We start from the raw sequence: 15,502 nt of genomic DNA on the forward strand, positions 1-15,502 counted from the left end.
TTACGGCTGTAAGACTGGTTCTATTGAAAGTCATACGCACGTAAACATGGTCATTACGACCCCAGAGTTTAGATATTTTTGGCATTGTTTTTGTTTTTTTGTGTGTTTTTTTTTTAGGAATTGGAAGTAGGTAGGTATTTTTTATTCTTTTACCAGAACATTTATTTACACAGTACATTCTTTTTAGCTGTAAACTCCATGTATCAGCCGAGCAATTTCGGTTCTTCTCTGTTGTCCTCTATTGTGGATGTCTCTTCGGTTACGATTCTCTACATTGCCAACTTCATTGTTTTGCCTTTCCTCAATGTTATAGTCAAAGTCTTCATCACTTAGTCTTTTTGCTACATTATGAAGAATAAAGCAACAAACAACCATCGATGGAACATTTTCAGTTTTAATCCTAATTTTGTTTTGCATAATTGTCAAACGTTGTTTCAACTGACCAAAACAACGTTCAATTATTACTCTTTCTCGGGACAAACACAGATTGTATGCCCTTTCTCTAGCAGTTATTGGGTTTTCATAGGGCGTCATAAGCCAGAGAGCTATCCCTTAACCCGAATCTCCAATTAGGAGTGCATTAGCTTCATTGAATTCCATAATTCTGTAAATATCTGAATTTCTCCAAATTCGTGCATCATGCACTGAACCTGTCCAAGAAGCATCTACGCTTGTGAACTCTTCAGCAAAATTACAAGTTGCCTGCACATTTATACTTGGAATCATCTTTCTATTTATAAATTCATCGCCATGGTCAGAAGGCTTGCGTATAGGTATTTGACTGCAGTCAACAGCTCCAATGGCTGAAGGAAATCTGTATTTTTCTTGCTAATTGGCTTTTTGTTGTTTCATTTCTTCTCTTGTAGAATGAAATTTTATCCATACGTTTTTCTTCAGTAATATAGCTGCCATTACATCTGAAATGGTTTTTGTGACTGTAGTTCTGTCGATACCAACGTCATCGGTAACACCACTCTGAAACCCAGGATCACCAACATATCGAAGAAAAGTACGCATTCTGTCCAAATTGGGCAACGCACCACCACGCCTTTCAAAGTTTTCCCCAAGAAAATGATCACTGATCCACTCAAAATTCATTTTATTAAAACGATAAAGAGTTCGGAAGTCTTGCTCTAGAGATTCCCGACGCACTCTGCAAAGTTTTACAGCACGAAAAGGTAAAAACTCTTCTATCACAAGATTGAATGTCTTTACTTGAGCAAGTTGTATCTACTAATGAGTAGATCAGTAATTTCTGGAGTACCTGCTCACATTTTGGAGCAAGTGCCTAGTTTTATTCACCTAAAAAGGTGAGTAGATACTCCAAGTCAATTGTCTAGTCGTCAACATGAGAAAGTGCTCCGAGCCTCCACTGAGCAAGTTCTTTTTATTCACATGAAACTGGAGTACGTACTCATTTTTTGGAGGAAAGAGCATTTGCTCAGCTTTATTCACTTCACCCTTTATCTGCAACTCTCTTTTTCTTACTACACCAATGATGCAGGAACATAAATATAAAAAACATTATTTACAAAAGTACAATAATTTGTCAATTAACTTATCTATTTTCTGTTTTAAAAACACAAAATACAGAAAAAACATTAGGTGATTTGTTATTAAGGAAAAGCCAAACACTAACGTATTGGTCTTTTATTTAAATGGAGTACATTATATGGCCTATTGGAGATGTATTAACCCATTGGTATAACTGTAATAATAACAGCTTTTATGTTGCTTTAGATTCAAATTAAATTAAAAGAAAGTGCAGTTTTATGTTTGATTCTTTTATGACCATTTATAGTTAGTTATCGCTGATATAGCCTATAATGTAAATATTTTTTCTGAATCATCAAGAATCAGTAAAAATGTGTATGTAATTTTACAAAAAAAAAAAAACATTTTCCATACATCTTGTTTTTTATATATGTACACAAGGCAAAGAAATGGACATAACAATTATTGCTTTTTGAAAGTAATCTAATTTTGTTATTAACTTTAATTTAAATCCGTCTAGTTTTATTCAGATTTATCTTAAATTATAAATAAAAATATAAATATCAGCAGAGCCATTTTTTTCCTTCGATAACTACCACTGCTGCTACTTGTAATATATTGGGATCTTAATATATTGCTGGTGCTTTATATGTTTCTGTTTTGCATAGTTACATCTAGAAGTAACTTAGGAATACATTTTAAAATTACTTGCCTGGATAACTTTTTTATGATACTAACATTCTTCTACAAATAAAAACAATTGCAAATCTACAAATTATTTTATTTTTTTATTTACCAAATACACTAAGTGATATTAAAGCAAGTGAAACTGTATAAAACAACTGACAAATATAACTCAATATAATTAAATAATACGTTTCAAATACATACAAGTTACGAACTGGCTTTTATGCACAGTAATCTAGCTAAGCGTGATAGCCTTAAAACAACTGTTAATTTGTGTATAGTCATGTAATAATTTTACGTTTTATAAGCATTAGTCATTTATTATAATTCAAAAGTTTTCCAATAAAAACATTTTATTTGTGATATCATCATGGATTTGTATGATATCATCATATAGACGGTATGAATGCAGCAATGCACAATCAACTTCTGTACAAACTAAATTATCTTCACTTTAACATGGATAAGGCATCTTTATTGTTAATATAGAGGTAATTAATTATCAAATTCACCCAAAAATATTAATTTTAAGTTTTTAAATTTGATTTTAATTCTTCATATTTGAGTACTGAAAACTACACAATGAAGTTACATCATGCTAAATTTTTAATTTATTTCAACAGTAAAACGTCCCAAAAAAAATAATAAAAATGTTTAAAGTTTTTTTTACTTGTATTTTACTGCAATGTATATAAATTGTAGTAAAGTTAATGTTTTAATCATAAAACATAAAACTATAGATTATGAATAGTATAAATATTTATATCCATAGAATAACTTTGTTTTATTTGGATAGTGAAATTTCACACTTTAATAAGATTGAGCATTACTTGACATTTGAAATGAACAGGAGTTTTTTTTATGTTTATATTACCAAAAATTACATTGACAACAAAACTTTTGATTCACTTGTTATTTTTTGTAACTTTATACACAAGTTTACACAAAAAAACCACTGTAGCCTTAAGATCTTGCGTAATTTATCATACTAATTTGTGGTATGAAACAATAATTCATCGTTATATAAGTTAATAATGACCTTACAGGCCTACATGGATTGAAGCCCAAGTGTCAATGCTTTCAAGATATGTTTTTATCACATCAGTGGGCAGAAGATAACATTTCTCATAAAGTTTGTTGGACATTTGTTAATTAAGCTAAGCAAAATATCACATCTTACAGTTTGGATATAAATTTGATTTTGTTTGGAGTTTCAGAGGTAAAAGTTATACTGATAGCCAATCTTCAATTTAAAAGTTTATAATACATATTTAATGAGATATGTTTGGTTAAATTATATTTATATAAGAGGCTAAACAGAACAAAATATTTTTGACAACGAATGCACAACATAAAAACTAAAAACTAATACTTTTCAAACATAAATTAATACAATGTTCTGAACATTAATTCATACAAAATAGGTCAATTTGTGATGATGTAAAATAAATTATTAAATAAAAATCAAATGATGTTTATATAAAAATAAGACACAAACTGGACATTACCGTACGGACTTCAGCAGCTGAACGGACTTACCGATTAGGTTTTTTTTCAAACATTTACTCAATTTATCTCAATGTGATATATTTTATATCAAACACATTTATTTACAATGACATTAATAAGTCAATTTCACAATATTATTCCTTAAGATTTTTTTTGTTAAAATTAAAATAAATGCTATTTAAAAGTGAATAGTTTATCTTCATTCACAAATCCCTTCCAGTGACTGGAATTTCTTAAAACTTGGTAAAAACTAAAAGACTATAACTGATCATTATATATATGATTTTATATTGAATTTACTTAATTACAACTTTTATCTGTCTGATACCCAACATATTTTTTTAATTGATAGCCTAAACATTTTTCTAATAAACAAATATAACTGAATTGAATATTGAAGTTGTATATCAAAAGGAGTTTTAGTTCATTATTTTAACACCCAGGAAGAAAGTAAAAAACATGTTTCCCTCATTCATTTTACAACATTTGTACACCTCTGATTGCACCTGGTTAATACAACACAAAAACATAGGTAGAATTGATTTGACTTTGCAATACATGACTGCTCAGTTTGTTGGAAAGTTTATACCTTAACCCTAGAACTGATCATCTATTTTTCTTGTGTAGTCTAACATGTTGTTGCGCCTATATAATATGAAATAATTCTGGTTCATAAAACATGTAGGGCTAATTATTCTTTGGAAAATGTACTGGCGATAAATATAATGCTGTCTAACTTGTAGCTGATGGTGTAAGTTTTGATGTTTTTTTTTTTTTTAATAATTTCATATACCTATATCATTTAAATACAGATGGCCTACTGATCAATAGTCAGCACAACTATGCTTTAATTTTTATATTTCTTTAGTTCCCTGCAAAACTTCTTGTAAATTAAAAAACCTACTTTTAATTGATTAGGAAAATGCAGGTACAATTTTTATTGGGGTAAAGATTTCAAAACAAACATAATACTTAGTGACAAAACAAACAGTAACATCTACATTATAGTCCATGGCCTGTAGGGTCAAGTAAAGTTCACATGCTTCCTACATTTACTGTACGAGTATATCATTTTTTTAAATCCATGACTAGTAATACTTATAACAAGTCAATGACAAATCGACTCAGACAGGGTGAAGTACAATACATGGACACAGTTCTTATACATTAGCCTTACAAATGATATTTTGTAATTGGCAACATCAATATAATTTACTTATTTTTGATTAATTATAACAAAAACATATTATCAACTGTAAACACAATTTCAAATTATTAACAAAATATCTCCTTTAAAAGTGATTTTCATCTAAAACAATTACAATAAATGTCAAGGTAAATAAATTAAATAGGCTTTAAAAGTAACTGTGATCACCCAGATTTGAGACATTGAACTGGTGCCCAAAACTCAGTATTTGAAAGATTTGTAACTTTTTACCATGACCTTTAAAAGCAGAGTTTTCCATTGCTACCTAGGTAAAAACTTCTAAAAGGCATTAAAATTGTTTTATTCCCTGGTTTTTTAGTATTTATTAGTGTTACTGGTTAAGAGAATAAGTGGTGGGGGAAATCCCATGTGGTGTTTGTGACCATGTTGTGCTGACTGATTTTGGAAGAAATTTCACTAGTGTTTAACCCTTTGAGTGCCAAGTATTTATTGACTGTGTATACTGAAAAGTGCCAGGTATTTTTCTAGTGGGTGTACCTAAAAGTGCCAGCCCTTTTGAAGGCATTTTGCAAGGTTTTAGTAAAAAATTCACAGTTTGATTATTTAATAAGCTATCAACATGATTCTTTTTTTTTTACTTTTATCTGAAAACTCTGTATAATTAACATAAAATAACAAAGTTACCATAACACTAAATTTAGGAATACCAAAAATGGACTTACCTAAAAAAAATTCAAAAATTTTTTTAAATTTCATTTTTTAACCAAATTATTATGACCAAAAAAATTCATATCCTTTTCTTAGTCCCTATCACTGGAAATCATATGCAATTGTCTGTAAATCTTGAAAAATTTATATTATTATCTTCAATAATGAGTAAGTTATACAACTTTTAAGAAACTATTGTCACATTGTTTCCGGTAGCTATGGCAACCAAAAATATTTATATGTGAGTTTCATAATATTTAAAGTTTGATTGGAAGTGTACTATAACAACTTATTTTGAAAAGAACGATTCTTCACAAACATTTCAATATGATATTATTATAAAATATTAAAGGTTAACATTTTTAGTGACTTTTTCCCGAACGTCCGTTGTCGGCACTTTTCAGCCAACTTTTGTCGTCCGGTAAAATCGGACGTTGGCACTCAAAGGGTTAAAGAAGGTGCAAACTAAATTTACACCTCAGTTTAGTTTGACACCATGAATAGTCATAAATAAACAGTTTTAATAGCAGCAAGGTAGTATTTAACATTTTTATATTTTTCACAATAAGTTTCTGAAAATGGAATAGAGATAAGAAGGGCACTCTCTGTAGTTAAGACAGTGCTCACCTTTAGACCTGGCTAGCTGCTGTTGATAACTTATCAGCAGATTATCTATTACTGCCTTATCTATTATCAGACCTTATCTATTTGTTTATTTTGCAAATATTGCAAGATTCTCTTATTGAGTGTTGGTTCATTAGTAGAGGCATATTTGAATCTAGTTTCATCCTAATTTTATTTATTTACTTTATTTATTCACAAATTAATCTGAAAATGAAGGAAAACACTGAGAAATAACCATGTGGGGATTGTTTTAAAATTTTGGGAAGAAATGATAGGGCTATACTTTGTTCAGAATACTTGAACTGGTATGATCTTAAGTGTACAAATCTTCTTCCATAATATGGAGAAATCCAAAATGAAATGGGTGTGTGTTAAATGTTATCATGAACACAAAAACAATTGTCCACAGTGCCAATGAGATCATAGATATGACAACATACTGATGAGCTTAATAAGGTTTTAAAAGAACAACTAAAATCTATGAATGAAGTAGTAAAAACATTAAATGAAGATTTATTTCAAGCACAACAAGAAATAAAAAAACTTAAAAAGTGAAAAAGTTCATTTGGAGCATGTTATTGAAAAAAAGCAGACAGCTTACCATATGGTTCAGAAACTTTGTGTTTGAGACAGTTCCCTCCCTTAGTTCACAATACAAAAAAGGAAACAAACAAAAAAACCGAGGCACTTGTAACCAAAAGTAAAAAAGCCATTTCATGCTCTTCAAGTTGCTTACAACACACTTATAGATGATATTTATAGATTCAGTAAACTCTACCAAAGCAATTATAGTTGATTTATTTTTTCTAAACCCATGTCATAACGATTATTTACCTTTAGATGTTTAAATAATCTATGGTACATAATTCTTTCCAAACTTTTGAAACTGATGGTAAAATGAAAATAGGACGATAATTCTGAATATCTGTTACTGAGCCTTTTTTGAAGACTGGGATAACCTTTGAAATTTTTAAGTTATCAGGAAATATGCAAGAGAAGAATTTAATAGATACAATAGTGGTTTAATTAGGAAATGTTTTACAAACTTTGTCAATATCACTGGAATTCCATCATAGCCAGTGATGATTTATTTTGAAGCGAGTCTAAAATTTGTTTCAATTCGGCTTCAGTCACAGGAGGACATTGAAATTTTGAAAAATTTATGCTGGTATTATTGTATTTATGTTTTGGCTCAATTGAAGGAAGGTCTTTTAACAACGCATCTATCACATTTATAAAATAATCATTAAAGGAGTTAGCAATATGAGATAGATCGCTAATACATGAATCTTTGGATTTTAATACAAGATTCCCTTCACAACTATGTATATTCTTTTTTGTTTCTTTATTTATAATTTGCCATGACATCTTGTTAATAATTTCTGTATTTTTAATTTTGGTGTACACATTTTTTTTACTGTTAGTTTAGAATAATATTTTATTCTTGACTTCGTATTTTAGATTATCAGATTTTGCGAGTTTTGATAATTTACTGATATTATTAGTAAATTCATATTTTTTCATCTTTTAAATTTTGTGTAATCTAAGTGTGCTTTTCATTTTCTTTTTTAATCTGTGTAACAGGAAAACAGAGATTAAAATAATATCTGAATATACTGTCAAAGCAATCATACTTCCCATCAACTTGAGAATAACATACTGAATACCAGGTTTCTTTTTCCAATAGAGTCCTAAAAATACCATATTGTTAACTGAGAATATTCTTCTAAAATGGGTCAAGGCATTTTTGTTTCTTACTCGGGTTTGCAGAAGTTCAAGCATTTGTGCATCATGGTCTGATCAAGACAATCCAAAAAAAACTTTAATTTAATTAATATTACTATTTGTCAAGAAATTATCTGTACAGGATTTAGACGTTGGTGTCACTCTAGTTGGAAAATCAATTAAGTAATTCATTCCATTTCGTCTTAAAATGTTTTTAAGTTCCTTTGACTCTTTAGATTCATCTAACATGTTAACATTAAAATCTCCTGTAATGATTAAATATTCTCTTTTCCTACAAGAAATTCTATGAGTTTGACCTATGAAAAACTCTTATTGATTAATTCTTACCAATACAACACCAAACCTTTGTACCTTAAATTTATCTAAAAAAACATTCAAATAATTTATTGTGAAGTTCAACAAATACAGTAGCTGGGGAAACCAGCTGCCTCCCCATTAATCCCTCTTTTTAAAGAATCACCACACCTTCTCCAAAAGTTGTAGTGCGAGAATATTCTGAAATTAAAGTATAGCTTTCTATATTAAAGCATTCAAGTTTAATTGTTGACGAGTTATGTTCCGTTATAACAATTATTAGAGGGTCTAATTCAGACAAAGTTATTTCTAAAGCATCAACACGTTTTTTTTAATTCATGATATTCTGGTGAAAAAATTTATGCTTTTAGGTTTTTTATTTATTCTACTTAGTACCAGTCAATTTGGCTACCACACTAGAAGATTAACTGTACAGGCCATAGATACGCTTGTGGAACAAATTTTATTGGCTTTAGAAGACTGCAATTCAGCTCAGGTCACTTTATGTCACATTAGTAAAGCCTTTGATACTGGGCAGCATGATGTATTGTTGGTAAAACTACAGTTTTCTTAACCTAGCTGTCTTAAAAACTTATATGAAAGATTGTAAGTAGTTAGTTGAGATAGGAGGTAACAGATCTAAAATTGTTGAACTAATTATTGGAGTCCCTCAAGGGTCTGTTTTGGGACCATTTATTTTCTTTTTTTATAAATGAATTAAGTTTCAATTTGTTAAACTTTACCACAATTTATGCCGATGATAACTCTTTGCTCAATGTACATAGAAATATTGAACAGCTTAATTTTTTGTATGAAGGCACTTTGTTGGATGCAACCTAGTGCTTTGTAATCAATGGCCTTCTTTTAAAGAAGGATAAAACTCAAAATTCACTTGTTTCTTTAAGGTCTGTAGATGTTCTGTTAATTCTTTAAGATATGTCAAATGATGATAATAATCTAGTTACCTTGTTAGGAATAAATAATGATTATAATCTTTCATGGAAATGTCACACTGATAGTGTTTTTTTAAAATTGTCCAGAGTAATATTTTTACTAGCAAATTTAAGGAGTCATGTAACTACTAGTTATGTAAAAATGTCCTATTACTCATTTGTTAAAAGTATTATAAGGTATAGTTTGGTGGTGTTATGAAGGAATGGGACAGGCATGGAGAAGATTTTTATTCTGAATAAAAAAGCAGTAAGAATATTAACTGACTCTAAGCCATTAAATCATTATAGATCTCTTTTTGTAAAAACCAGTATTTTTACCATTGTAAATTTGTACATGTTTTATATTTACCTTTAGTTGAGAAAATATATTATCAATTCCCCTTTAGGAAACTTGACACATTACCATGATACTAGAAATAGTACGGTAATAAGCTTGTATTACCACAGTATAGGTTAACAAGAACCATGGATTATCATAAGTATATAAGCTTAAAAATATATTTTAATCTAGCTGCTTCATGGTAAAATCTAACAGAAAAAAATGTGCAATAGTGTTACACAACTGGCTATCTAGGAATCCATTCTATAAATTCGACGAATATTATAAAGGCATTAACAATGTGATATGAATACTATAAAATTTAATCTGAATAGTTAGTATTGTACTTTTTTAATATGAATATGAATATGTATATGTATATAAAGGTAAAACTTTTAGAATGACTTTAAACATGACAATATCCATTGCAATATATTTAAAACCTGAGGTATGTTAACATACCTGACTGTCAAACCTACCTGAGGGCCACCCAGGTCAGACCTGAAGGTATTTTTATAATTTAAGTATTGTTATTTGAGGTAAACTAACAAAATATTCACCTAACCTAACTACCTCACTTTTGGACGTTTTGGGAGGGCCGACCAGTGCACCTAAGAGTTAACCATCTTAACCTTCTTATTTTCCACCATAACTTCCTTATTTCATGTTTCCATTTGAAAGTTCTTTATTTACGCCAGTTGCCTCTCAGGTAGGCCGGTCGGCTCTAGGGCAAGTCAGACCATCAGGTAGTGTTCCGTGAGTTCTCATTAGTTGATCTCAAATAACAAGTTTAATTATAAGCAAATCCTCAAGTCGGCTGGTTGACCTTCGGATAAGGCAGTCAACCCTTGGGTCCAATAGTCAGGTGGTAGGTTTGGTCAGTTTGATCTTTATCACTTTCTGCAAAATCAATTCATGTTTGTAGCATCTAGATTCATTATATTTCCTTATCTTGTGGTATTATTAATTGTTGACTTGTATAATAAAAAGTGCTTAATATGTGATTCGGATTGCAATATTGATTAAATAAAAGTGAGGAAAGGCCTATAAAGTTAAAAAATACATTCCATAAAGGGAGAAAATCCCTGTTGTTCTTGAGTAGTTTCACCGTCTCAGGTAGGTATTAAGCCCTTAGGTAGGTATTAAGTCCTTAGGTAGGTTGATAGTCCCTTAGGTAGGGTATATGGCCCTTGGTAGATGAGAGTTAGGTTAGGTAGGTTTTGTTAGCTTCATGAGCAAAATAACATTGCTTCACTGTTTGTTATTCTCAAATTTTTCATTGACCTTTTAGTAAAAATAACAGTATTTTAGGTCTAAGGTAGGTAGATTAAAGAATTGAGGGACTTCCTCATGATGGTTTTTTTTTATTAAGCCTTTAAGTTACATATTCTTTTCCTTAATATTGCAATTTCTTAACATTGATTTTTTTAGTTACTTTCCACTAAAAAATCAACAAACCATATGAAGTGTAACTTAATACACTATATTTCATAGGAGGTTAGACGTAAGGTTTGATTAACATGATAGAAACTCGTCAATATAATTTAGTTATATACTTGATTGTAGTATAGTAAGCGGCCACCATCAAAATCAATCGAATCAGAGCACCAAAATAATGATTAGAAATACCTAAACCATTGAATACAAAAACATCATAATTATAGTTACTTACAATTAATTACCGCCAGCTCTTTTTAACGTATTGCATAACAATATTGTTCCAAATTATTTCAAACAAAGTTAATTACTTGTGCTGTATTTGAGTAATTGGCGCGTTCAGAGTATGATAAGCGGATCCGGTGGTTTTAATATACTTTGGTATAATCATCGATACTTCAAATATCAAATAACAGAACTAGTTATCAATGGATATCAAAGTATCTAAAATACTAAATAAATTTCATATGTTTGAAATTAAAAGAATTAATATAATATACCTCGTCAATTATATATCAGCCATAACCATCAGACAAACAATTAGGATAAGTGATAGAGAAATCTCATTTAACAATAGAGAAACTGCAATAAAAAAATAAATATATATTACCAAAAAATAAACACAATCTATCATTTCCCAATGCTATTTTGGCTAGTTTTCTACAGTTAACCATCATTTTTATTTAGATGAAGTCACTTACCAAATATTATTTTTACAAACTGAAGATGTGGCAGCAGTATAATAAGAGGCCCCCACCAAAATAGAATCATAGTATACCCTTAAAAACAGTAAAAAGGGTACTTTGGGATTATACCGACCACACTAGTATGAAGAACACAAAAATAGAAATTTATAGAAACAAACATGATAGAACGAAAAAACAACTCTTCAATTACAAAATTACAAACTTACAAGCATTTCCAGGTATTGTGATCGGTATTGTTGTCGCTGTTATCTTATCTTTCTCGAGAATCCTGATTACGGCAGGCCGCGCGGCATCACGTGATTTGCACGGTACATAATTGCCTTTCCATTTCAATTCAATTTATATTTCTGATTAGCCCCTCTAGAATTTGATATTTTACTGATAGGTACTATCTCGAGGGATGTTTTTCTTTCGTCGACATCAGCGCGGGGCAGCACCGAAGGCCGGAGGCACTCGCATTTTGGGTGGCGGAATGTGATCAAGAATAAAAACAAGTTTTGAGTGTTTTTTTAATAAAGAGTTTAGTTTGGTAAATGTTTGTTTTTGTTAAATTTTTGTGTTTGGAGAAATGTAGAGGTAAAACACGGAAGTACAACAAAGCGATGCACCAGCTGAACGGGCGGCGAGGCTCTGCAATCACGTTATCTACTAGACGCTCGACTTTGACCTCTGTCTGAGGATGGGGAGGGGTTTGCGATAAGACAATTCCTGTTTTATACTGACGAAATAGTCTTCTACGCTAATCTAGTAATCAGTAGAAGCAAAATGTTAAATAACGATTCATGTCTGGGTGTGGTCGGTATAATCCCAAAGTACCTAAATTTCATATGTTTGAAATTAAAAGAATTAATATAATATACCTCGTCAATTATATATCAGCCATAACCATCAGACAAACAATTAGGATAAGTGATAGAGAAATCTCATTTAACAATAGAGAAACTGCAATAAAAAAATAAATATATTACCAAAAAAATAAACACAATCTATCATTTCCCAATGCTATTTTGGCTAGTTTTCTACAGTTAACCATCATTTTTATTTAGATGAAGTCACTTACCAAATATTATTTTTACAAACTGAAGATGTGGCAGCAGTATAATAAGAGGCCCCCACCAAAATAGAATCATAGTATACCCTTAAAAACAGTAAAAAGTAACCAAATGTTAAACTGTTTTGTTTGTTACATTTTATAGATACGTACAACATAAATAGTTTTCATACAATGTAATTCGTGCCAACATTTTTTTCTATAGTTTAGATAATCATAAATATGATTCTATTGTGGTGGTGGCCTCTTATTATTTTGCAGCCAAACAGTTATGTAATGTCATAAATAATATAGGAACCATAACTTTTAATCAAACGATACAACTAAGGTAATAGGAAAATTGACATTTAAATAATAAAGAAAACGTAACAAGAACCATTTTGGAACCGAGAAAGACACAGTGAATCATCTGGTACTTTGGGATTATACCGACCACACCCAGACATGAATCGTTATTTCACATTTCGTTTCTACTGATTACTAGATTAGCGTAGAACAATATTTCGTCAATATAAAACAGGAATTGTCTTATCGCAAACCCCTCCCCATCCTCAGACAGAGGTCAAAGTCGAGCGTCTAGTAGATAACGTGATTGCAGAGTCTCGCCGCCCGTTCAGCTGGTGCATCGCTTTGTTGTACTTCCGTGTTTTACCTCTACATTTCTCCAAACACAAAAATTCAACAAAAACAAACATTTACCAAACTAAACTCTTTATTAAAAAAACACTAAAAACTTGTTTTTATTCTTGATCACATTCCGCCACCCAAAATGCGAGTGCCTCCGGCCATCAGCGCGGGCTTTGGCAGCACCGGTGCTGCCCCGCGCTGATGTCGACGAAAGAAAAACATCCCTCGAGATAGTACCTATCAGTAAAATATCAAATTCTAGAGGGGCTAATCAGAAATATAAATTGAATTGTAATGGAAAGGCAATTATGTACCGTGCAAATCACGTGATGCCGCGCGGTCTGCCGTAATCAGGATTCTCGAGAAAGATAAGATAACAGCGACAACAATAACGATCACAATACCTGGAAATGCTTGTAAGTTTGTAATTTTGTAATTGAAGAGTTGTTTTTTCGTTCTATCATGTTTGTTTCTATAAATTTCTATTTTTGTGTTCTTCATACTAGTGTGGTCGGTATAATCCCAAAGTACCAATCATCTTTTAGTGTTATTTTGTATAGTTTTCTGAAGTTAACTATCCTTTTTAGGGGTAGGGTACGATAAGCGGACACAGTTTTATATATCGAAGAATGTAATCATCGATACCTAATATTCGCATCTCAAATCCTACACTATCAATCGATATAAAGTATTTATAGTTCTCAATAACAATCATATGTTTTAAATTAAAATATGGATCTAATATTTACAGTGATCAAACAAATTATTATAACCAACATTAGGAAAACTGAAGACGACATATTTGCTCCTCTCACAGTTACAGTTGTTTCTTTCCCACAAATTTCACATAATGGGGTTTTCCGCATGAGTCCAACATGTGAAGTCTTAAAAAACATTTCTTATCATCTTCCAAAGCAATGTTGTGTATTTTTCTAAAATTGACTGTCATTTTTAATAATCAAATGTTACTTATATAAAATTGAAATATTACATTAAGAGTATTATTTGAAAGTGTTTACAGCTATTGATATAGATTATTTAATTAATCGTTAAAAATAATTAATCAGTATCGATTGATTATATCGATGTTTATGATTAAGTAATATCGTTTGCCAATTTCGATATAAAAAACCGGGTCCGCTTATCGTACCCTACCCCTTTTTAGTTTAAAAGAAGCTTTATAGAACAAATTGTGCTTAGAATATTAAATTGTGTACTTGGTGCAGATGATTTAGTTATTGTTCAAATTAATTACTACTGGTTGTTGATATTGATGGGTATAATAATTAAATATTGTTTGATAATATCGATAGTAAAATGTATTGTATTATAAGAACAACTTTGTTTTAAAATGTTCAGCTAGATATTAATTGATTGTAGAGTTAAGTTTGTATAAAAATTAAATTTTATCTCTCCTAAAAGATGGAATTTACAGCCAGTAAGATTGCCAAACAGGAAAACAGGTGGGGAGACATGTATAACTTTTTAAATATGAATACAGTCTAGTCATAACTATTGTAGTCTAACTAGGCCTATTTAATAATAATTAGTGCAATTTGACCTACCACCAAGTTAATGATAACCTCAGACTCTTTATAAACAACAGACTGACATATAATCTGCATTGTCTAAAAATGTGATTTAAAATATAAAGGTCTTATTGTAGGGTGAAAATTAAAGTAACTCACCTGTTCAGAAGTTTTCCTCAGTTGCTTCTCCCTTTCATACTGAGTTACAAGCTGTTCGTTGTCTTCCCTAAGTAGTTCTAGTTCAACTTCATGTTCCTGATTTTCTGTATAAGACAGGTCTAAACATTCTAAAACATTTACCACTAGGGGCATTAAATCTTTTACCACATCTTCATCATATTTACCAATCATTTTTTCAAATTCCTGGTAAATACTGCCAGCCAAGGATTGAACCTTTTCTGACATAACAACATGAGAATCTTCATGGGTTCCATAAACCGTCTCTTGCTCCATTTCAATCATGATGTTCATATTATGTCACTAAAATCTCACCTGTAGATAAACAATATATTTATTAATAACAACATAAACATTATGTATTTATATAACACTGCGCACATCACTATGACTCACACACCATAGTGACATTTCTCTTCTTTCATTCTGGATCAGTGATCAGTGGAGTTGAGTAGAGATAGCTGATTTCTGT

The 15,502-nt window shown here is 30.5% G+C and overlaps 1 protein-coding gene across 25 annotated transcripts in view; it reads right to left on the minus strand.

The window, feature by feature from the left end:
* The window catches only part of LOC124368346 (C-Jun-amino-terminal kinase-interacting protein 4), a 152,075-nt gene extending 136,573 nt beyond the window's left edge, over positions 1–15,502 (minus strand). For 12 of the 25 annotated variants that reach the window (XM_046825722.1, XM_046825709.1, XM_046825707.1 and 9 more), the window contains exon 1: positions 15,013–15,501. In XM_046825722.1, coding sequence (XP_046681678.1) covers positions 15,013–15,324 — 312 coding nt within the window. In that variant the 5' untranslated portion in view covers positions 15,325–15,501. Of the gene's footprint in view, positions 1–15,012 lie in introns of all 25 variants that reach the window. The other 13 variants (XM_046825715.1, XM_046825693.1, XM_046825710.1 and 10 more) reach the window with 2 other exon arrangements.

Source organism: Homalodisca vitripennis, chromosome 1 (assembly GCF_021130785.1).
Source record: "Homalodisca vitripennis isolate AUS2020 chromosome 1, UT_GWSS_2.1, whole genome shotgun sequence".
Classification (NCBI taxonomy): Eukaryota; Metazoa; Arthropoda; class Insecta; order Hemiptera; family Cicadellidae; genus Homalodisca; species Homalodisca vitripennis.